At 46.1% G+C, this 24,897-nt stretch overlaps 2 protein-coding genes across 7 annotated transcripts in view; both read right to left on the bottom strand.

Moving 5' to 3' along the window:
* Dpy19l3 (dpy-19 like C-mannosyltransferase 3) overlaps positions 1-862 on the bottom strand; it is a 60,980-nt gene extending 60,118 nt beyond the window's left edge. Inside the window, exon 1 of one of the 3 annotated variants that reach the window (XM_032893846.1) lies at positions 776-862. The gene's annotated coding sequence lies outside the window, so the exon portion shown is untranslated. Of the gene's footprint in view, positions 1-623; positions 645-748 lie in introns of those variants that run through there. The other 2 variants (XM_032893845.1, XM_032893847.1) reach the window with 2 other exon arrangements.
* Positions 863-18,919: 18,057 nt separating this feature from the next.
* Positions 18,920-24,897, bottom strand: part of Znf507 (zinc finger protein 507) — a 32,868-nt gene continuing 26,890 nt past the window's right edge. For all 4 annotated transcript variants that reach the window (XM_032893842.1, XM_032893841.1, XM_032893844.1 and 1 more), the window contains 2 exons: positions 22,842-22,976; positions 18,920-22,731 (listed from right to left, as the gene is read on the bottom strand). In XM_032893842.1, the coding sequence (XP_032749733.1) occupies positions 22,365-22,731; positions 22,842-22,976 (502 nt within the window). In that variant the 3' untranslated portion in view covers positions 18,920-22,364. The remainder of the gene's footprint in view (positions 22,732-22,841; positions 22,977-24,897) is intronic.

Here is a 24,897-nt window from a genome sequence, read left to right as displayed (position 1 = left end):
CCCCCGGGAACATCTTGCCTCGTTCCTCTGACTAATGAATAGCGTTTTACTAATTATCTATTAAAGATCGAGGAGTAGCCAGACGCGATCTTTGCGGCAGCTAATCCAACCTGCACTCGAGGTACCACAAAGTCTGTTTACCTAACGGAAAGGCTCTTGCTCAATACAACAGAGGAAGCCAATACCACACAATGCTTTTGTTGAGATTCATTCATTCAAAAATGCTGAGACGGAACACAGATTCAAATGCTGTGTGCTCAAAATCACAAGAAACAGGGGTGGGGTGGGGGTGGTGTCTTTTCAAAGTCTTGCAGCCAACACTGGAATCTTCACCTCTCTTGGGGAATCATACCCTGCTAGCCCTCGGCGGGTAAGGGCTATGCAGGGCCCACGTTACATCTACCCTGAGCCTGTTGAGGTAGAAAGTTAACAAACACGCCAGGTACTAATTACGGTTCGCGCCTGGATGGCAACAACCTCACCAACTGGGAAACAAAAAGTTGCTTCGGCCAGCCGGACGCAAAGCCCCGCCAGACCTTAGCAAAGGGACCGGAAGGCAATTCCTGGACTGTGGACCAGGACGCGCGCCACTATCCCGCACCTGGAGCCACTCCCCTGCGCACCTGGCGAGTCCACGAGTGGGCCAATGCCAGCCGGCCGGGGGGACCTCGAGGCACAAGCTCCCGCTCAGAGACGCTCCCTCCCATGCCCCGCCCACGTGTCCGGTAGATACGGCGCGTCCCGTTACCTCGCGGCCCGACCCGCAGCCACAGACCTGCGGCCTCAGCAGTCCTCGCGGGCTACCCGGGATTGGCAAGGAAGCACGCAAAGCACCCAGGCCTTGGGGACGCGCCCACTTCACGGGCTACAGCGAGTTGAAGACCCGGAGGACCCAGCTGTCGCCGGCAATGTGCGGTGCGGTGCAAGGATGGGCCTGGGGGGCGTCTGCAGCCCCGGGAAGGGGCGCGCCGGGGAGGCCGGGCCGCTGCCGCTGCATTCATTGGTTCCAGCAGCTGTTCGTCAATGCAAGGCCCCGCCCCCGCCTCCCGCGCTGCCCCGCCCCGTCTCGTGCGGCGCACACCGGAAGGAAGAGGTACACTTCCGCTTAGAGTGCCGTTGGGGGTTGTAGGTTCTGAGGCAGAGCTTAAGCTTGGCATGTTCCTGTTTTTGGAGTTCCTGGTGCCCCGCGGAAAGGTTACATAGTCTTGGGGGACCTTCCCGGCTCTACCTCCTGTCCACAGATCCAGCTATACATGCTTTTGACGTTGTTTAGTGACAAGTTTATACATGCTTTTGAAGTTGTTTGCGAACACTTTTGGGTCTCCAAAGTCACTCCTCTCAATCCCCCACCCCCGTAGTACTGCTCTGGGCTTTATTGTTAATTCTCCTTAACATGCTTCACCAGTTGCTTGCCAGCCTCTCTTCCTCTCTTTGAGATAGGGTCTCATTATGTAGTTCTGGCTGACCTGAAACTCTTCATGTAGACCAATTTGGCCTCAACTCTGTTTCAGCCTCCTGAGGTCTGTGACTAAAGAATGGTGTGAGGTAGATAAGAGTTTTGGTAGTGGATCACCGTCTGAGATGAGTACCTATGAAAAGGCAGCCTGTCATCTAATTCTAACAAAAATTGCTCTGTCCACCCTGCCTTTCTTAGCTACCTATCCCTGTTAGATTTTTTTCTCTTTTGGTTGCCACCTGTTAATACCAATAACTGTTAATACTAGAATGTCTTATTAGATAGACCCCACACCTTAAAGTGATTTGGTGAAAATGTACTGCTGTGAGGTGTGTGTCCCTTAGGGGGACAGTATTCAGCTGCTGCTTGATATCTATAACCGGAGGCAAGAACGGTCATAAGATCATCTGGTGGTAGTGCTTCTCATGGAAAGTGGGTGCGCACTGCCAAGAGTAAAGTCTGAGAGTTAAGGTCTTAGGTCGTGTTCCTGTAGTCCTGCTGAGGAGGCTGCGGCAGGAGGCTGACAAGTCCAACTCTTGCCTGGGCTATATGCAGAGAGAGTACTGGCTTGTCACAAGACAATAAGACAGTGAGTTGTAGTGGAGCAGAATAGAAAGACAAGGAAAATTATGGAGGAAGGAAAAGGGATTCTCCCATTCCATTGCAGACCTAGATTAATCGCCTCTTGCCAGCTGCGGGTAAGGATTCCAGCACAGAACACTTGCTGCAAAGTTTGCTAACATAGAAATCATATTCCTCTCGTGGACCTTATGTTAAAATGGGCCTGAATTAAGGCCTGAATGTACCTAACCTTTGGGCCTCATTCATTTTCCCCCAGGTGGAAATCTCAAGGCATTTTACCTTTATTTACAGTGAAGATATCCTTCCTTAGGGCTGCAGAGATGACGCAACAGTTAAGGGCTGCAAAAAGACCCAGGTTTGGTTCCAGAACCCACGTGGCGGCTCACAACCATCTGTAACTCAAGTTCTTCTGTGGGCATCAGACGTGCATATGGTGCACATGTACATTCAGACAAAACAGCGATTGACAGACATAGGATAAAAGATGCCATGCCTTCCTGCTCTCCTGTGATCTTGTCAGTTGTAAGCTCCACAGGTGTCACTCTGACCAATGAAGAAGGCAAGGAGAGGGGCTGGAGACATGGCTCAGAGACCGAGTGCTTACTGCGCTTGTAGAGGACCAGAGTTAGGTCCAAGTATCCACGTGAGTCAGTCGTTTCAGTTCCAGATGCTCTAACACCCTCTTCTGGCTCCCTGGGCACCCACAGAGACACACACATACACATACATAAAAATGGATCTTAAAAATGCAAATAGAATCCAATTTAAAGTCATAGTACCCAGGTTCAGTCCCCAGCCCCTACACAGTGGCTCACAACCATCTGTAACTCCCGTTTCGGGGGAACTGATGCTCTCTCCTGATCCCCAAGGGCATCAAGCATGCATGAGGTGCACACATTTGCAGGCAAAACACTCATAAAAATTATAAATAAGGGGGTGGTTGGTGAGATGTCTCAGTGGTGAAGGGCACTGGCTTCCCCTCTGGAGAACCTCCATTGGATTCCTAGTACCCACATTCTCAGTAACTTGTCCCCCGGGACCTGATGCCCTCTTCTGGCCCAGCGGGCATTGCATCCATACAGGTAAAACACTCATATACATAACTCTTTACAAGTTTTTAAATAGAAGTAAGTCTTTTAAAAAGTATTAACTTGGGTGATAGCCATGGAGACGAAGACAGCTCAGCAAGTCTGGGATATTTAGGTGCTCCGTGCAGCTGGAGTAGTGTGGGTGTCAGTACAGATTATATAAGAGGGAGGAAGCTAGCCTGGCTCCAAGGTTTCTGACTTGAGCAGTCAGGACCGTGGGACACACCAAAAGAAAAGCAGGCTTGAGGTGGTTAACGACTTAAAGGAGTGTTGGGAGTTTTCATTTGTTTGTTTTTTTGTTTACAGAGGCAGTGCTGGTTCTGCCCAGGAAAGCGGACCTGGAACTGTCTGATCGGCCACTGCATGGCTGGCAGCTGGCTCCAGGCAAGTTGCTGCTCACAGGGCTCTCTCTATGGGCTGTTGGAGTAGCCTCAAGACATAACCTCTGGAGCCTGAGGGCTTCCAAGGCATCTGTGGTAGAGGGAGGGCAACGTGGAGGTGGGCTAGTCACATCACGGTGGAGACAAGCAGGGGCCGCCTTCCTCCTTTTTCACTTCCACCTGATTTGGGATGGGGCTGGAAGCGTACACATTCAGGTCCAGCCCCTCAGTTGACCCTCTCACAGGTCCACCCTGGGATGCCCTTCATCAAGCCCCTCTATGTACTTCCCATTTGTTCCCTTCCTGTCTACCCTGCAGTGAGCACTTCTCTCCACACATCCTCCTGCTGTGATGTTCTGCCTCCAGGTACTGTAGGCAGAAGCCACGGGACCATGAGCCAAAACAGGTGGCGTCTTACCGTGTCTTAACGTGTCTTACAGTGCTCTGTCAGGTGTTTCGGCCACAGTGTGCAAAGTGACTCATACAATGCCCATCTATCGTTCTGTATCACTGAATTGTGGCTGTGGGTGTGGGACTTGTGAGGTACAGGACAGTGCAGTGTCGGCCTTAGCTTCTGTCGGATGGCTCACTTAGGGAAGGATTTCAGTGTTCTGTCTTGAGGCTACCCCAACAGCCTGTGCAGAGAGGCCTGTAGCAGCCTCCAGCCAGCCACTTGCCAGTGAGCTGTCCTGTTAGCAGATCAGAGAGCTCCTGGACAGCTTTGGCTGATAGCAGGGACCATCCTGGGCAGAACCGCCTCTGCCTATCACTCTTACACACGGAAACCCTGAGGACAGTCCATGCTTATTGTTGTGAGGGGGTTGGTGTGGGAGGGGGCTTTTATTATACAGTGATAGGTAATCAATACAATACTGATCACCAATATGGACATGACTTGATGTATATATTCCCATTTAACTGGATGTTTAGGATATTATAATTATATATAAACATATGTATATATAATTTTACATGTATATTTATATATGGTATGTAATTATATAACACATGTGTAATTTAATGTATAATGTATAATATATAACATAATATAACATAACATACAATATATAATATAAAAAGTAACATATAGTATGTATAATATATACTATAAATAATACTATATTTTATATATTGTTATAATATTTATATTATATGAATGCTCTGCCTGCACATATGTCTGTGCACCTCCTGATGCCCAGGAGGCCAGGATACTACAGTATTGGCTCCTCTGAAACTGGAGTCACAATGCTAGGCATCAAACCCAGGTCCTTTGCAGGAGCAGCCAGTGCTCTTAACCACCCAGCCCCTCTCCAGCCCATCCTTTTGTTGTTTATTTTTGAGACAGGGTCTCACTCTGTAGCCTGGGCTGGCCTGGAACTGCCTATGTAGACCAGGTTAGCCTCCAAGAGTTCGGCCTGCTTTTGATTTCCCACGCTTGGACTGATGGCAGGAACTATCACGCCCAGTCGGTTTCTGGTTTTATGCAGTTTTAAGCAAATCTGAAAGAACATTCTTAGACATATACAATTCTTTAGGAAATGTGTCTAGAAATAGAATAGAAAGAGCCCATGTTCTAATGTGTGATAAAAGTTGGCAAACTACATCGCAAAAGGATGAACAATTCCATTACATTAATTTTTATTACCAGTTTGTATTACAGCTCCGATTTCTCTGTACCTTTGCCAGCAGTGGACATATTTAATCTTTGCCAATCTTAGAGGAAAAATAATATATCATTATCTTAGGGTTTTTTTTTTCAGGGATGGGGGATGGCCTGCTGGGGCTAGGACATAAGACACTGCACATGCCGGGCAAATGCTTTACTAGTTATTATAGCTTCACTCCTCAGCCCTTTGTTTGTGTAGCAGGGCAGTGAACATGGTGTATAGCCCAGGCTAGCCTTAAACTCATCCTGTAGCCTAGGCTGACTGTGAACTTAAGATGATTCTCCCTCATCCTTCTGTGCACTGGGATTATAGATGTGTCCCATCAAAGCCCCTGTATGTGTTTATTAGGGAAGGGCGATGATATCGGGTTTTTATTTGTTTTTACGCTGGTTGTAAAGTTATCTGTTCCCTGTGAGAGCATCCTTACTATTTGTCACAGATATCACCCCAAGCTTATCATCACTGTGTTATCTATGGACTGCCCTCTGCTTTGTGGACATCCCCAGTTTATTTGGTTGAATCTGTCTTATAACTCACAATGTTTACAAGTTCTCTCATTTCAAGATTAGATTTCTTACTTAGTTCTAGCATTTTGAATTACAGATTTTTTTAAAGGTTTTTTTCCAAGACAGGGATTCTCCATGTAGCCCAGGCTAGCCTGGAACTTGCTCTTTAGACCAGACTGGCCTCAGACTCAGATCTGTCTGCCTCTGCCTCCCAGTGCTGGCCTTAAAGGCCTGTGCCGCTACCACCCAGCTTCAGAATCTTTTTAATATGGAATAAGAAAGACTTAGATAATTTTCTTTTAATTGTTCAATTATTTCACGGTCCTTACTTGAATGTTTTAAATTACTTATACTGCATAATAAATTCTCATGGGCTTACAGCCAGTTTGTGTACTGTTATATTTAAATTATTTTTACAAATCATTTTTTAGATATATAGTTTATTTTTATTTTATGTGCATTGATGTTTTGCCTGCATGTATGTCAGTGTGAGGGAGTCACATCCCCTGGAACTGGAGTTACAAAGTGTGAGCTGATAAACAGGTACTGGGAATCTAACCGGAGTCCTGTAGAAGAGCAGCCAGCACTCTTAACCACTAGGCCATCTCTCCAGCTCTTTTAGGTTATTTTTAAAATCTAAATTATGTTCTCTTTTTAAAAAAGTTTGTGTTCTTATCCCAGCCAGAGTGCATGCAGTGCCCAGAGGTGCCAGAAGAGGGCGATAGATTCCTCTGGAACTGGAATTAGAGGCAAATTGTGAGCTGCCATGTGGGTGCTGAAACCCAACTGGGTCCTCTACAGGAAGATCAGGTGTTCTTAACTGTGGCCATTCTCTAGCCCCTGTTTAGATTAATTTTTCAAAGAACCAAGGTGCATGCCTATGATCCCAGCACTTTGGAGGCTAAGGCAGAAGAAGAGGTAGAGGGCTGGAGAGAGAGCTCAGCGATTAGGAGCACCTACTGCTCTGGTTCCCAGCCCCCACAGCAGCTGCTCATACAAACTACAACCCAGGGAGAGGGCACTGGGAACCTTCTTTAGGCACCTGCATTCACACGCCCCTCCTTTACACGTACAATTTGAAAAGATTAAGTATTTCTCAGTGAAAACAAACAACGAGGGCTAGAGGTGCAACTAAATGGTAGAGTGGCTGCTTAGATGCATAAGGCCATGAGTGTGATTCCCTGCACCAGCAACAGATACTCCAGCAAACAGAACCAGTGCGCAGGTCAGCAGGCCTAAAAAGACTGTCTCTTTGTAGAATGCTTTTCTCAGATCTGAGACAGCAATTGACGTTAGCCTACTTTTCAACATGACAAATAATTCAGCCACTCTGTGTATCCTCTCGAGAAACTTTATAACCATCGTCCAGGTTCCACGAAACAATTTGTGATCATTGTTACTGCAATTGTATAAAACACACAGACATGCGTGGGAGAGAGGCCTTCACAATACAGCGTCCGTGACAGGAGCAGATGCACAGTTCAAGATAGTTTGCTCCAGGGCTGTAGAGACAGCTCAGAAGTTAATGGTTTCAGGATATCTGAACCTGTTTCTAGTTAGGACGGGGCTCAGTCCCTTAGTACACACCTTTAATCTCAAACAGTGAAGGTAAAGTTAATTTGTAGGAGGAAGCACCCCTGTTTGAAAGTGCCAAAGTGATGAATCAGAAAGATTTGACAGAACAGGATCTGCCCAGCTCTCACAAGGAGAGAGAGAGAGGAAAGGAAAGGGAAGCTACTTAAGGGGAGAGGCAGACAGTACAGGAGGAGAGTGCAGTAGAGGGGACAGTAGGGTTTGTGGAGAGCAGTGCTGTAGAGTGGAGAGGGAGAGTTGAGCAGCACAGAGAGGGAGAAGGAGGCAGTTCTATGGGGAGAAATTTACAGAGACGGATTGATGAGAGAACAAGCTAGACACAAGGAGAGACAGAATGAGGCAGAGAATGAGAAGGAGCCAGATTAGAAAACACTGCTAGAGTTAGAGGCCAAGCAGAGCAATTCAGAAGCTGAGAGAAGCCTGAGTGAATAAGTCAGCTGGGAGAAGAGTGAACAGAACAGCTGAGTTGAGCCAGCCAGCCAGAGTTCAGAAAAGAGCAGAAAGGGTGAGCTTATTCAGCAGCAAGTCTGGGAGGTTCAACATCCTAGGCTTAGATTGTATGGAGGCTAGAAGCTTCCAGGGCTAGGCCTGGGTTAGCAGACAGGCAGAAAGCGCCTTGGAAATGACCATTATTACAGGAGAACAGAAAACTGTTTTTACAGCTAAGAGCATTTGGTCTTGCCGAGGACCTAGGTTGGGCTCACTGTCCTCCTGGAGCTTCCCCTCCCCAGTGCTGGGATTACAGGGGTGCACCACCATACTGGTTCACAATGTCTTCACAACATAGCAGTGGTCCCCAGGTTTTTGTCATAGGATTATTATTTCTCTTTCCCCTCTTTCTATAAATATATAAATATGTTCAACTAAAGTCAGGACAAGTGGAATTCCTAATATTTTCTGCTATGGTTCTTTCATACCTTCCTTATGTATGGCTCTAAGTCAGGAATCACAGAGGTAGGTCTGTTTTTGGCATTCTTCCCTGCCTGGTTCAGCTTACATAAGTCTTCTGTGATTTTTGTAGTGCTGAGAATCAACTTAGGCCTTTATGTATAGCTGACAAGCAGTCAACCACTGATCCACACCCCCAGCCCCTCTCTGGGGGATTCTAGGCAGGGACTCTACCACTGAGCCACGCCCCCAGCCCCTCACTGGGGGAGTCTCGGAGGGGTCTACCACTGAGCAGTGCCCCAGCTCTAATAGATATTTCTAAAGGAAGTTGTACATGTGGGTGAGCTTTGTTGATGCTCACAGATCATTGCACAGTTGCATAGGAACTGACAATGTCTCCTTTCCAGCCTGTAAGCATCTGTTGATATGGCACCCTCTCTCTGAGGCTCTGCAGACAAAGCATTTTGAAATATTGTTGCTATTTTCCTCTTTCTCTGTAAAGTTTGTATTAACCAGATTTGGAGTGGTTTAAACCAGTGAGTTACACGAGTGGATTGGCATAGGCAGGCAAGCTATTAGCTGAGTGCAGCGGGTCAGAGTTAAGTTCACACAGCTTTGAAGCATCGGGTTTTTTTTTTCTCTTCCTTCCCACCTGCTATTCTTCATACCTCGACTACTCTGTGCCTTCTCTTTTAAATCTCCATGGTTACCTCCTACATCTCTTTTCGTTTTTCAGGGCTGGAATGAGTGTTGTGTGTTTCTGAATGAGGGACGAGAATAGTCCAGCTCTCCAGTGACAGCAGATAATGGTGCTGGATCGAGTACGCTTTTCAAGTGGGAGGAGTCCCACTTGTTGGCCTTGGCTGCTCCTTCCGGCTTGTTTCTTTGGACTACTGTAGTGCCACTCTCTGTGCAACAGAGAGACAGAGAAGTGAAGTCCCCCTGGTGACAGATGCCCAGGCATACTGTCTGGCTTCAGACTCTTTTTGGGCTCTCATAAAGGAATGAGTAGAACTTTGTGCTGAAATGGATATACTTCTAGAACTCTCAAATCCAGATATTTTATGGTCCCAATTTAGTGCTGGGCTAGGTTTTCACTAAGGCTCTTCATGTGTTCTCCTAGATCTATCCCGTGAAAACCCTGGATGGAGATGAGGCAGTCTGAGGGTGGCTTCCCCTCCTCCTCTTCGCCTCCTCCTCCTTCTCCATTACATTTACTTATTGTGTGTATGTGTAAGTGTGTGGGGTCCGTTCTCACCTTCCGCCAAGTTGAGGCCTGGCTCAGTGGCAAAGTGAACTAACGCACTGAGCCATCTCTAGGGCAGAGGCAGGATCTCTCAGTCGAATACAGAGCTGAGCAGGGCAGAGGTCCAGCTGGCTTGCTCTGTGGCTGCAGTTTCAGACTTCTGAGCCCTGTGGTCACAGGCAGGCCACTGAGCCCACCTGGTATTTGTGTGGGTTATGAAGACCCTAATAACAGACTTTATGCTCGTTGCTTGCAGGTAAAGGTCTTAGCTAAGAGATGCCTCCCACCCCTCCTGTGGTTACCATGCACATCTGACTGATGAAGTGTGCTGTGGCCACTCGTGCTTCTTTATGGAGAAATGTCTGTTGAAGCCCTTTGCCCATTTAGGAAAGACAGGATAATGAAGAACTCCTTTGGTTGCTGGTATGCCATCATGGCATATCTCATCACCACAGTTTTTCCACATATGCCATAAAGCTACGAGAGGCTGGGAGTCAAGTCTAGCTGGGTACTTACATGATCAGCTAGAAATCAGACCCACTTTGGAGGCTGGAGACAGGCTCAGTGCTTACTGCGTGCTCCTTCCTCTTTGAGAAGTTGCAGATTGGGTTCCCAGCTCATACATCCTGACTCGCAGCCATCAGTAACTCTGGTTCTCAGGGACCTGATACCCTCATCTGGTCTCCATAGACAGTGCATACACATGGTGCACAGAAATACATACAGGCAGATCCTCACACACATGAAAAACACATACACACACACACTTTTCTATCTATCTACCTATCTACCTACCTACCTACCTACCTATCTATCTATCTATCTATCTATCTATCTATCTATCTATCTATCTATCTATAAATATATTTATGTATCTATCTAAGATCCTACCCTGAGGGATCAATAGCTACTATGTTTTAGTTACACACTAGTAAAAACTGTCAGGTACTGTGTTTGCTTTTACTTTTGTATAACTGTTACTATAATATCTTAGAAAACAACAGGGCAGGAAGGATTTATTTATCCCATGATGGCTTGGGTTGGCCAGAGCATCATGGCGGGAGCAGTGAGTAGAAGCTAATTTTCTTTACCTCAAAGTGAACAGGAGACAGCGAGCCACAGTGGAACTCGGGACTACAGAGAACCTTCAAAGTCTCAGTCTCAGTGACTGATCTTTTCTGTCCCATCTCCCTGGAGACCTCTTCAGTGTTTCTAGAACCTCTCAAAGATAGCAACACGATCTGGGAATCAAGTGTTCACATGCTCCCTGGGAGACATTTCATAATCAGATGCTAACAGGCACTACCATACAGACAGCAACTTGTATAATACATTTCTTTTTTTGATTATTTATTTATTATATATAAGTACACTGGCTGACTTCAGACACACCAGAAGAGGGCATCGGATCTCATTACAGATGATTATGAGCCACCATGTGGTTGTTGGGATTTGAACTTAGGACCTCTGGAAGAGCCGTCTCTCCAGCCCTGTATAATACATTTCAATAGCCAGAAAAAAGATTTGAAAATCTCTACCACAAAAGACTTTGTTAATGGGGCTACAGAGATGGCCCATCTGTTAAGAGTGCCCCCAGCTTTTGCAGAGGATCAGAGTTCCATTCTCAGTACTCCTGTCAGAGTGTGCACAACCACCTGTATGTCCAGCTCCAGACGACTCAATGCTGTCTTCTGGCTGCTGTGGACATGGCCCTCACATGTGCAGTTAGAGAATGACTATCAGGTTGTCTGCCCCCATTCGAGTGGAAAGCAGTTTTTGCTGAAGGCCAAGGTAAAATGTGCTCTGTGTGATGTACACTAGTAGCCTTGTTTCTTCACCTCTTAGTCACCATGCTAAGTGGCAGATTAATGAAGCCAGTGTGTGGGAATGGCTTGGAAGGAAGAGCAGAGCCAAAATAACCTATAGTTATTAATACCAGTAAATGGTCCAAAGTCAATCTAAAAATCGACTGATTATTTGATCTGGTATGAAATGGAGATTATCTCATTCTTTTATTTTAATGGAATAGACTGCCTTCCTCAGTTCTAAAAGCATTACCACTGAGCCACGCCCCCAGCCCCTCACTGGGGGATTCTAGGCAGGGGCTCTACCACTGAGCCACACCCCCATCCTCTCAGTGGGGATTCTAGACAGATATTCTATCACTCAGCCATATCTGCAGTTCTAGATTTTTCCTTTCAAGTGGAATTAGAATTTTATGACATAGATTTTTTTTTTTTAAATTGAAGAGCGGTCTCAGGGGTATAGAAACTCAGACAATAGGGGTTGGGGATTTGGCTCAGTGGTAGAGCGCTTGCCTAGCAACCGCAAGGCCCTGGGTTCGGTCCCCAGCTCCGAAAAAAAAAAAAAAAAAAAAAAGAAACTCAGACAATGCTTGCTAAATGCTTTAGAAAAGTGGCTGAACAGTGCTATTTAATGTAAGTTACAGGGAGGACAAGGTCCATTGTTCCAACCGTTCAGAAATTTCATACAAGGTGTGGGCGCAGCTACATCTTGATTCTGCCCTTCTGTTCACCGAAGATGAATGCTACAGCTGTAGGATTTTCATTAGAATTATGCATCTTTCCCTCTCTGCCTCTATCTGTTTGGTGTACTGGATAATTTCCTGCTGTTGTGACAAAACACCATGACAGAGAAGCTTATGGACGGAAGGGTTATTGTGCACTACAGGTCCAGAGGGATGAGAGTCCACCATGGTGGGGAGGCCCCGTGGCTTTTAAGTGCTTTCATCCTATTTCCTCTCACACCTGCTCCCATCAAAGCCATTCTTCTTTTCAACAAGGACCTCTCCTTTCAGGTCTCCTTTCTGTGACCCATTGAGTTTAATTAGTTACTTACATGAGTGTGGGGACATAGGCCACTGATCAGTGGCTACACTCCTGAAGAAAATGATATCATCCCCCTCTGCCCCCAACAGCCATTACCTGCCACCAGGGCCCTTCCCTCATCTTTGATGGAATGCTGGCAGCCCAATCTTGCTCACGATAACCGCAGCCTCAGCTTGCTGAGGAATGTGACAGCGATGCTATGTCCTGAAGACATCCTTGTGCTGTGTGTACACCACCCTATCCTCTGTGGCTTTCTTCCTCTCCTGCTTCTTCTGTGACATTCCCTGAGCCTCGAAGAGATGATGTGGCAGTCCCCGTTAGGGTTTGGTATTCCACTATCCTTTAGTTTAGCATTTTGTCCACTCATGAACCCCTTCCCCCTGCAATGAGAGGCTTCTCTGATGAAGGCTGTGAACATCCTTAATCTCAGATAAAGATCCAAAGGTTGGACTCAAGTGTGGGCATGGTCCCCACCTCAAAGAATGAACAAGAGCTGAGACTTTTCTCTCCATTTAATGCTTTTTTTTTTTTTTAATATTTATTCATGCATTTTGTCGGTATGTATGTGACAAGTACATGCGGGTGACTGTGGAGGCCAGCAGAGGGCGTTGGGTCCCCCTGGAACTAGAGTCAGAGGGTTGTGAGCTGCCCCGTGTGGGTGCCAAGACCAGAGCTCTGGTCCTCTGAAGGGCAGCAAGTGTTCCCAACTGCTGAGCTATCTCTTAAGCTCCCCCCAACCCCACTTCAATCTTTTAAGTGTGACATCAATAGGGGATGGCTAAACCAAACCCAGGGCTAATTTTTTTAAAAATAGGCACACACACACACACACACACACACACACACACACACACGTGCACCCGTGTGTGTCAATGTCTTACATGCACGAGGTTCACAGCGGTAAGAGGAGGGTTGGATCCACAGGAACTGAAATTACAGATGCTTATGTGGGTGCTGGAAACTGAACCTACATCCTCAGGAAAGGCAGCGAAGCCAAGCCCCGGGGAACCTCTCCAGCCCCGATTTGGTTCTCTTTTCCTCCCTTTGCCATTTTCCACTTGATCACTAGGCCATTTGGTAGAAAGTGGGATACTATTCCCAGCCTGCAGGCCACTGTTCTGCACCAACAGGTTGGTATCTGGACCTCAGGCTTCTGAGTACCAGTGTCCTGCTGAAAACACTTACATCCCTGAGAGCTGCACACAGACTGGAAGAGAATGTGTGTGTGTGTGTGTGTGTGCATGTGTGAGTGTGTGTGTGTGCATGTGTGAATGTATGTGTGTATGTGTTTGTGTGTGAATGTGTGTGTGTGCATGTGCACACAGGTACCCATGGAGGCCAGCAAAGGGTGTCAGGTTCCCTACAGGATCTGAAGATGCTTTTCCAACAATTGATTTTCCACACTTTTCTTTAAAAGTCAGGGTCTCCCTATGGAGCCGGGCTAGTCTAGAACTCTCTATGTATACCAGGCTGGCCTCACTCACAAACTGTGGTTTCTACATATTCCTCAACACACATCCCCCTGTGTGTGCTAAGACTGTCCTCTTGCCCAGGCTGACGGAAGTTGCTCGTTCTCAGTGTAGTTTTTTGTGGATTGGACATAACCCACCCCATGCTTCAGATGCGACTCATAGTTGCTGCCCATCAGGACCACCCTCCATTCTTTCCTGGCTTCTGTCACAAACAAACAAACTCATAAGTAAATTCCCAGATGGGACTTGAGTATGTACCCCACACTTAACCCATGGTTAAGAGGATGTACCGTCTTCTAGAGGACCTGAGCTTAATTCCCAGAATCCATGTTAGGTGGCTCACCCCCTACTCCAGCTCCAGGGGATCTGACAGGCACTTGTGTGCGCCTCTCTCTTTTTTTTTTTTTTTTTTTCCGAGCTGGGGACCCGAACCCAGGGCCTTGCGCTTCCTAGGCAAGCGCCTAACCACTGAGCTAAATCCCCAAACCCCCCCCCCCCTTTTGTGTGTGTGTGTGTGCGCCTCTCATTGGCCAATGTGGGCACCTGTGTGCACATATGCATATGTGAGTACACACATGGAAATATACATAAAATGTCCTCAGACAAAACACTGGAATTTCCTTTTTAGCACTTGCAGACTGAACACAGGGTTGCCCCATGCCGGCAGAGACGTTTTTAACTACAGTCAAGGTCTTCAGGGGCGTCATGTGGGCAAGGGTGTCCTCACATAGCTGAGAAGTGAAGGTGCTTTTCCAACCACTGACCTCCCACACTTGTTTAAACCTTTAAAACACAGGGTCTCACTATGTAGTCTTGGCTGGCTAGAACCCTGTTTAGCTCGGGCTGGCTGCAAACTCACTGAGATCCGTCCACTTCTGCTTCCCAAGGGCTGGGATTAAAGGCATGTGCTGCCACATCAGGCTTACTTTTGGATTGAAACAAAGGATTAATTTTATTTCCAGGTGTCTGTTTGCCGGTGTGTGCAGGTTTCTGTAGAGAAGGCACAGGATCCCCTGGAGGTAGAGTAACGGGAAGGTGCTGGGCTCCGAACTCAGATCCTCTGGAAGAGCAGCTCAGGCTCTTAACCACTGAGCCATCTCTCCAGCCCTCCTTTCGGGATTTTGAGACAGGATCTTACTATTTAATTCAGACTAGCCTTGAAGTCTTGATCTCTCTGCCTTGGCTTCCCGAGTAGGATGGACCACAGGTGTGTTCCTGTCTCCAGTGGCTTGCTTTGCAAATCTTTTTGTAGACTGTTAGCTGCAGGGGAGCAGAAATCTACCCAGCTTAAGATTTCAATCACATCCTGCTACACTTTCTCTCACAAGCCTGAAATAAAACTTTCTAACACCTTTTGCGATTGGATACGCTGAATTTAAATAGGACTGCGGCTATAAACAAAAAGAGCAAGCTGCGGATTGATGTGTCTATTTTAGTGAACCACAGCCACGTTATTTCTGAATATGGATACTAAAATTAATAAATGACAAGTAAGAAAAGCCACAAATTCAAAGATGTGCACCACAGTGATCCGTCTTTAGATGATACCAGCAGGTGTTAATAAAAGGCCTGAAAAATGAGTAACATGTGTTTTTATTTTTATTTATTTAGAGACATGTTTTCACTGTAGCCCAGGCTAGCCTCCACCCACAATGTAGTGGAGGCTGGGTGTGAACTCCTGATCTTCTTGCTCCACCTCCCGAATGTTGCAACAACAGCTATGGGATAACAATGCCATGCCTAGTGTATTTTACTTTGACAAGGGCTTTCCCAGGTCACTGTGTACACACTTAATAGGTAAGGATCTTTATGTAGGTGTGTGTGTGTGTATGTGTGTATGTGACTTGGCTTTGAACCCAGGGTTTTCCATATGCTAGACAGGAGCTCTCCTATCTCAACCGCCCTAAGGTAACATTTTTATTTTTTTTTTATTTCTTTTTTCTCGGAGCTGGGGACCGAACCCAGGGCCTTGCGCTTGCTAGGCAAGCGCTCTACCACTGAGCTAAATCCCCAACCCGAACATTTTTATTATTAATGTCCCTTATTTATTTTTATTCTGTGGATGAAACCTAGGGCCTTATGCATGCTACACGCATTGTCTACCGCTGAGCTCCGCCCCATCTGTAGTACTAATTTAAGTGTTTGATTGTTACTGATGCCAACGGCGATGACAGATATTTATAAATACTTCATTTTAATGAAGGGGAGAGCTGAGGAAAAAAACGCATAGATCGGAACTGAAATAAAGATGCTTAGTTCTGCTCTGTCAGTGGGCCACTGGCTGGGATATACCGTTTTTCTTTGGAATATTTGGGCCTCAGTTCACAAGGATTTGTCACTTTCTGAGCTGTGTAAATAGACTATGTCCTCAACATGAGGAGTCTGTGCCCCTGGGTGTTACTGGAGAGGTATCCGGTATATACTCAATTTTGCAAACTGTTACAGAACGGCATCTGTGCTATCTGGACTCAGTAACCCAACTGGTATACATGTGGTTAAGTGGTACACAAAAGGACCACATCTGATGTCTTCATTTTATGGCATGGTATTCCGCTGTATCATTTTATAATAGATGTCTCCATCAGACTTTTAAACTTGAATTAAAAAGTAGTATATATATATTTTGTGTATATATGTATATGTTGTATATAACACATTATATATGTGTATGTGTGTATATATACACATTTACACACACATATAATCTTTTATAAGATAAATAATTCAAAGTGATTACCTGTTATTGAAAAAAAAATACTCATTAAGCTGGCATAATCTTACCTTTCCGGATTGGGAGATAAACCTAGATACTAGGCCTACAGCCCCTAAGAGAGCACACAAAACGGAGTCTGCTGCTCATGCTGGAGCTTAAGATACACATCCCTCTTCACTAAGCAATCTGCTGGGTTGCTGGGGAGGGCTGGAGCGATGGCTCAGTGAAATTGTTCCCTGCTTCTCTGGCGTACCCACCTGTGCTGTTCACACCAACCACCTATAAACTCCAGATCTGGGAAATCTAATGTCCTCTTCTGGCCTTTGTGGGCACTGTACCCAGGTGTCACAGACACGCTCATAAAAAGAAATCCTTGAAAACCCAACAATAATGAAAAAAAAATGTCAAACACCAGAATTATCTGAGGCAGAAATGTTCTCATTTTACATTTTTCCTGGTCCATCTGAAGGAAATCTCCATGACATCCCACCCAGCCCTTTCACAGCCAAGCCAAAGCCAGTGTCCTCACCAGTGAGCTTGGCTACAGGGTCCAGCGTGCTCTTTGCTCTTATGTCTCTCAGACTCCAGCCAGAGGTCATCAGTGTGCCCTGTGTGACTCTACTGGGCTCACCTTGCACCATGCTCACAAAGGCAGGTCCTATGACCAAGCCACTACTGAAGGGGCCACAACACTGGACGAGCCTGAAGGGAGGGCAATGTGGACATGGTATGGGTGACAGGGGTAGCTTCAGAGCGGCACTGTTTACCTAGCCAGTTGTTTTAAACAAGTTGTTTGACTTTCCATAGAGTCAACAGACTTGGGTTAAAGTTGTATGGGGAATGGTAGATGGTAAAACGACAGAGGGGGCCGTGAGATGGCTTAGAGGGGAAAGGCATGGTATGATCCCAGGAAAGCATGGAAAGGTGGAAGGAGAAAACCCAATCCAAATGTGTCTCCCTCATACAAGCTGCAGAGGAAGTCTCGCTCTCTGTTAGCTCTAAGATCCCAGAGCTCAGCAGCAGTGTCAGACAGTAACCATGTGGCCTTCATGGGTCATACAATCTTGTCACTCAAAGAGAAACACGGTTGTACTTTCAGATAATAGCTGGTAAAAAAGTTCAAAACAGGGAAATGATGATGTAGCTGAGATTCTATTGGACTATTTATGAAAATAAGTTGCAAGCTAGGTGTGAAGTGGAGGCCACAGTGTGCCGGTCTCCTCTGTACCAGTACTACCTAAGGGAAACCCAATGCAAGCCGTGTATGCACTCTAAAAGTTTCTAATAACCACATTAAATGGGTTATGGTTTGGATAAAGTGGCTGCAAAGGCGCCTGTTAGGTTTGCCTGTCAACTTTTGGGGACTGAGTTTAGCATCAGCCAGCAAGCTAGGCATGGGTTCATCATTTGATGCCACTATCAGAAGGTGGGGCCTGGTGGGAGGGAGCAGCTCCTGGCTATGCCCTGGGTAAGTCTATGTCTATCTTGTCACCTGTCTGTCCCTCCTCACTGCTTCCTAGCTACCATGAGCTATGCTATCTGGTTTACATGTTCTCACCAGAAGATCCTGCCTCACTGCAGACGATCTTGGCTAGAAGTTTCTGAAACCATGAGCCAAGTCAACCTAAGAGGCTTCCTGTTGTTTTAAAAAGGTATTCTGCTACAGCAATAAAAAGCTAACACAAGGTGAAATGACTTTATGTGTTTTATTTAACTCCATATAGCCAAAATATTTTAACACGTTGTCAATGTATAAAACTATTGGGATGCTTTACATTTCTCTTTGTTCTGAATCTCTGCCACTGTTCTTACACTTGGAACACAAGTCCATCTCAAGTGCTCAGCAGTCATGGGACTCCGTGATCTGGATCGAGGTTCCCCATGCTGTGATTTATACAACTAACTTGTCACGGCACTGTGTTGAGATCTGGTCCTTGAGAGAAGAGACAGGACCACATTGCCCTATAGAGAACAGTCCAAGAGGCTACAGCTATCCAGGAGAATTATTTGTTTTGAGTCACTTCTAGCTGGGAGGGCCTGGGATGCTAGGGCACAAACTGGGGTAACCAAACCAGTGCTGTAGTGAGTTAGAGCACCTGTGGCCTCTTCGAGGAGTCGGATGGTAAGGGATTATCTGGTGATAGACCACAAGAGGATCAGAGTCTGAACAACCTTGCAGTCACTGGCCTTCAGCAGAGTTCTAATTACAGGAAGGGAGCTGGCACCCACAGGTCAGCACTGAAAGCATTTCCATGTCTGTTGTGGAAGCTAAAGAACTGGTTAGCGAGAAGGCCCAGAACCTGTACTAATGCTTGTGAACTGCAGTAATGACAGCCAGCGACAGTTCAGCAAGTTAACAGAGTCTAATAACAAACCCAACCAGCTCCTGGGAGCTTTCCAATGATTTAAATGCAAGCTTCTAAATCGATAATCCCAAGACAGGAATGGACACACACTGCTAATGAAACTTAGAAACAAGTGTTTTTAACAAAAGAAATTTATTACCAAAATACAATATATAAGTCAATACATGACAAACTTCTGTAAAGCAAAATAAATTACTCTACTTTTGGACAGTTCTGGAAATTAAGAGGTGCCAGAGAGCGAGCTGCACTCTTCTAAACAGGTGGCCTGCTCTACCACAGACAAGGCTTGCAGCTTGATGTGCAACAGGATCTAACCAAATACCAATCATCCAGTTTTAAAGAATCAGCGTCAGAATCAACTCTTGCTTTTTTACATGGTGTTCCAGAAGTTTCTCTACTTGGACTACAGAAGCAAAGCCATAGTGTTACACAATACTTATTTCTTTAAAAAAAAAAAAAAAAATTTATTTATGCCCATGAATGTCAAACTCAAGTTTCTATTAAATATATTTATATACTATTACTTTGAGCACCTTGCTGCACAATTAAAAAAAACGGATTAAATAAGTGCTTATGAAACTGAGAAACGAAGAAGCCTGCTCATCTGTGTCCAGGCCACTATGCTGCACAGATGTGATGTAAACATGATGCTCACGGTTGCTCTGTGAGGGAGAAAACAGTAATTACAAAGCCACCAATGGTAACTCAGACAGGTTCAGGGCAGAAGCTTCAGCTGGTATCGCGCCTGTGGATGGGCCACAGATAAAGTGAATGGGCTCATGGCTGGCAGGCCGGCGAAGGCACCTGCCAGAGTCCTATGATCACAGCCAGGGACAAAATGTTATTTATAAAGATTACAAGTGCCACCTCTCTATCTTTTGTTTACTGAATGCAATAAGTGTTTTTAAAGCAGTGTTCTCCATTTGCTCTTAGAAGCGTAGGTGGTCAGAACAAGAGATAAAAAACAGAGTTTCCCATGCCAAAGCTTAGCGAGCAGTGGTCGGTATCCTCTGAGCATCGACCCTGACTGGGTAAGAGTCAGCGATGACAACCACACACGTTTCCGTTATTCTGAATCTTGCTTCTTGGCAGAGCCTTGCTGCAAATGCTAGCAGAATGTGCAGGGTACAGGCCACTGTCCCTTGTCCAGGCCTGAGAGCTCATAGGAACAGATGACAGAGTGCAGGCTTTGAACCTTTGGGTTATTAGTTTTTCCCCATGGGTGGGGAGGTTTACCCTTGTGACACAATCATGTGGTTTGAAGGAACTCAGAAGCATGTTTGGAAGAGCCACGCTGCTGAATTGGGAGGATGTTTTGGGTGATTACTATTTTTTAACCAATTGTGTAAAATTAAAGCCACAGAAAATTAAGTGAAGGCTATTACTGTTTAGACTAACAGCAAAATGAAAACCAGATCTAGTGGCTACAACAGCAATGGGTGATAAAACTGGAAACATGAAATTTTTTACATTTGGCATTAAATTTAAATGTTTTAATTGTGAAAATATGAGAAAATTCATTTAAGTCCATACAGAGTAAATTTAGAGGAATTGAATTAGTATCTATAAATTTACTTTTTTATTAAAATCCATATATCAGAAATGAATTAACTTTCACTAATAAATTAAGCCTACATTGGCCAGGCCTTTAATCCCAGCACTTGGGAGGCTGAGGCAAGTTGATTTCTATGAGTTGAGGCCAGCCTGGTCTTCATAAAGAGTTCTAGGTCAGCCAGGACTATATAGGAAGACTCTGCTCCCACCTTCCCCCCAAAAGCTACCTGTAACCAGAGAGTGGCAAAATTATAGTCAATTTTCTCTAAATAGTGTCATCAAAATTAGTGGTGGAAAACCATAAAACAAGTGAGGAAGTTTCCACACGCCTGGCCCCGTGCTACAGCTCTCAAAACCACAGGAAAGCTGGTAACTCACTTTACGGACACCTCAACTTGGGGACAAGCTGTAAAGCTTGTCAGTACCCACCGACTCTGACCTCCCATGAGCTGCCCCCTTGCCTCTGAGTGTGTGAAGAACACCTGCATTCACAGCACTGCAGAGTCTGCTGTAAGGAAGTAGTAATGATGGCACCCTGTCTGCCTCACCCTCGGCAGTAATGGTGTCACCCTGTCTGCCTCACCCTCGGCAGTAATGATGGCACAAACCATGGGACTCATGAGGTCACCTCTGTGTTCAGCACACATATACTGAGCTAGTTTCTCAGAGTATTTTCTTGCACACTAACAAATGGACTCTGAATTATGTCTGTGTACCACATGTGTGCTTGACGCCTGATGAGGCCAGAGTGTACCGGATCCCCCAGAACTGCTTGTAAGCCACCATATGGTTACTGGGAGTCAATCCTGGATCCTTAGGAAGAGCAACCAGTGCTCTTAACTGCTAAGCCATCTCTCCAGTCCTTTTAAAAATTATTTTGTTTAGGTTTTGAGACAAGATCTCACTTTGAAGCCTTAGTTAGCCTGGAACTTGCTATGTAGACCAGGCTAGCCTCAAACTCTCAAATCCACTGCCTCCTGACTATGTGCACTATACCAGTCTCTTATTAAAACAGACTGAAGTTTTACCATTCTTTAGTCACCTGGGTTGTTCTGTTAAATATGACCAAACTCATAAAGTCTAAGTAGAGAAAACCTTAACAGATGTGCTACTTTTGAGGCAGCTGACTTTCAGCTTTCATTCTCCAAGTGATCTTTCTAACCTCAGGAGGCCCAGTCCTGCTAACCCAGGTTAGCCTCAAACCTGGAGTCCCTGCTCAGAAGCCACACCTGTGGACTTCAGTCTGCCCCACCACGCCCAGCCTCCCCACAGCTTCTTCCTTTGCCTCTCAGGCTACAGTGTGCTTGGGTAGCAGGTGAGCACCGAGCTCAAGGACGGTGGTGCGTAGTAGTCTCCGTCCTGCCTGAGGAGGCTGTCAGACTACTGCTGGCGGTGAAGGTGTATGGAGCTGTGACTGGAGAAGTGGGCTCTGTTTGTTCACGCTGACCTCTGAGAAACCAATCACCCATTTCTGTGAACCTGAAATTTGGTCTGAGTCTTGTGTGGAGTCACTGTGAATTTGAAACAATAATTTACTTCCCAAATGTTTATAATCCAGGAGTGATTTGGGTATCTCTCTTCTTTTTTTAGGGAGTGAAGGACCACGCCCTACACTGAGTCTGTGATGAATTCCTATCAACACAAGGAAAAGGTTTATGAAGCCCATTCCTCACTCCATTGCTCTCTGGAGACAGGGAAGTTACCCTCCCTCTCCCTACTGCCCATCCTGGCAACAGTGGGAACTGCCGCTTCCCATTTGCCACTTTCCTCATCAGAGCCCGGCCACTGTAGAGCTGACCAGTGTGGCTCTGCAGAGCTTGCTTGCTTTTAACAATAAACAGTGACACTACCAAGGGGGCAGCAGAGGCTCACACAGGGTTATAGCTCTGTCTCCTTACTCTGCACCGAACATCACCCACACCACCGCTTCTTCCATGCCTCGTGAGCTCGTGATGGCACTGAGGGTGAGCTGCGGTTCAGAGCGGCCCTCCCACGTGCTCCTAGCTAGTTGGCATTCAGGGCTGTGCTGTGGTCCTTGTTCAGGATGATGCTGACAATCTCCCCCTCATGTTCCTTCATGTGATCCAGGAGGCTCTCCTTGCTGGTTGACTCAAAGCCACAGATGCAGCAGCAGAAGAGCAACACGCAGTACTCGGTGCCTGGAGTAGCCACGCTGCAGCTCCTTCCTGAGATGTCAGAGCTGCTGCCTGTGGGGTTCAGTTTCTCAAGTTCGCTGGCGTCGATAACGTCACCAGGCAGTTGGGAAGTGAGCTCCGAGGAGGACACCAAGTTTTCTGGACTGCCTGTGGTAGGGCCAGTTCTCTCTTCACTGCTGGTTAAGAGCGGTTTCCCACGGGATTTCCCCAGAACTCTTATAAAAACAGAACATATCAGACTTTCAGTGGGTTTTGCTGTAGGGCTAGGAGACGCTCCTTACCTTGCTCTATACCTAGCCATCAAGTGAAGGGTGGAATGACGTACCTGCCACTTTGTGAGATTGCATCGTTGATGGCCTTGTTAACTTGCTCATAGTTGTAGTTCTGGTCACTTGCATGTTTCCACATGTGTGACTTCAAGGATGGGGGGTGGCTGCACACATACCCACACAAGGAGCACCTGGAAGATAGGCACCAAGGAAATCACAACCATCTCCCAACACTAGTAAAAATTCAGAGTAGTTTTATGCAAGAGCCATAAACTTTGCTGGGTAAGTGCTTCTCTGAGACAAATGGAGACAACCACAGAAGACCCGAACCGGACACATCCACACCCTAGCTCCTGCACCTATGGCTCAGGGAATGACACAGGAGAGGAAGGAAATGCTAAGAGCCAGAAGATCAGGAAGGCTCGAGAAATGGCCTCTCCTAGACAGAGCTCCAGGCAGCTGATGACTGCTGAGAAGGGGGAGCCTTCAGTGAGGAAGGAGTCTCCGTTCACTAGCTGTCCACTTAGGGTGGTCAGGCCCGTGAGCACGTCCACATAAACAACGGAACAGGCTCAGCAAGCGGTACTTTTAGACATCTGTACACACACACACACACACACACACACACACACACACACACACACACACACAAGAATGATTATCAAAGAAAATGGGGCTGCGGACTTGAGTGGAGGAGAGCATGGGAGAGTGAGAGGGAGGACAGATTGGAGGCACTTAGGGAGGAAAGGGAGGAGGGAAAGTGATATAATGGTGTTTAAACAAAAAACATATTAAAAATAAATTTTAAAAATTCCCAGTGATTCTGTAACCATAACCCCTAAGCATTCTGAGTTGGCCCACAATTCACTGAATGTAAATTATCACTGGTTCTAAGGCACAGATTTCACAGAGGTTCTAGAAAAAGTGTAAACAAGAAAAGAAAACCAAGGGAAGGAGATCTTTTATAATATAAAGATTTTTCTAGTACTCTAAACAGCCATCTTACTTTAGCTAAAATACATGATGTGGAAAGATTTCTAACATAGTAATATACAAAAGTTTTGTTCTAAGCTATCACCCCCTCCCCCCCGCCCCCATCAAGGTTTCTCTGTATACTCATGGATGTCTCAGAACTCGCTCTGTAGACCAGTCTAGCCTAGAGCTTGGGAGATCTGTTTCTGCTTGCCTTAATCTGGGATTAAAGGTATGTATCACCATAGCCTGGCTTGTCCAAAATTCTTTAACTATGGGTATAATGATCTATTCTGTTAACAAGAAAGCAAAAAGCAGAGCTGGGAGCTGGGGAGATTAAGTTAAGAACACTGGTTGCCCTTGTAGAGCACCCAGGATAGATTCCCAGTATCCACATGGGAGATCACAATCACCTTTAACTCCAGCTTCAGGACACCCAATGTCCATTCGGGTATACCTAGTGACCTTCATATGGCACTGCATACATGTGGCTCACAAAAATACATGCAGGACACTCATACACATAAATTAAATAAAAACATACAGATACAGAGGGGGTAGGGAGGAAGGAGAGAGGGAGGGGGCATGAGTGAGCGAGCGCTGAGCTGGAGAGATGGTTCAGCCTTCCACAAATAAGTCAGCCACCAGGTGGGATCTGGTCCTCTGAAGGAGCAGCCAGTGCTTTTCACTGTTTTGCCAGCCTTCCAGTCCCAACTTCTGTTTGAAGTAATCTGAACACCTTGCATTAGTATGATTTGTTACAATTCTAAACAGTTTAAAGTGGTACTTGGAGCTTGCCTAATTTCTGCTTAGAATTAGAAAAACATACAGTTTTGTGCATCCCACTGTAGTGTCATGTTGAGGAGCACCTCAAAGTCCTCTGTGCTCTGCCTAGTCACCCCTCTCTCCTGCTTCAACTCCTGGCAACCACCAACTCATCTTGTTTTCTGACACAGGGTCCCTCCCAAGTACATTTGGCTGGCTGGCCAGCTCTGCCTACAGGAAGCCACCAGGCTCTGCCCTCAGTATGTAGATTACAAACACCACCATGTCCTTTTAGTTTGTTCTTTTTTGAGTTCTGGAGATGTGACTCAGATCATCATGTCTGCTCAGAAGCACTTTCCTGACTGAGATACCTAA

This window comes from Rattus rattus, chromosome 2 (genome assembly GCF_011064425.1).
Source record: "Rattus rattus isolate New Zealand chromosome 2, Rrattus_CSIRO_v1, whole genome shotgun sequence".
Classification (NCBI taxonomy): domain Eukaryota; kingdom Metazoa; phylum Chordata; class Mammalia; order Rodentia; family Muridae; genus Rattus; species Rattus rattus.
This window is presented reverse-complemented; position numbering and strand designations above follow the sequence as displayed.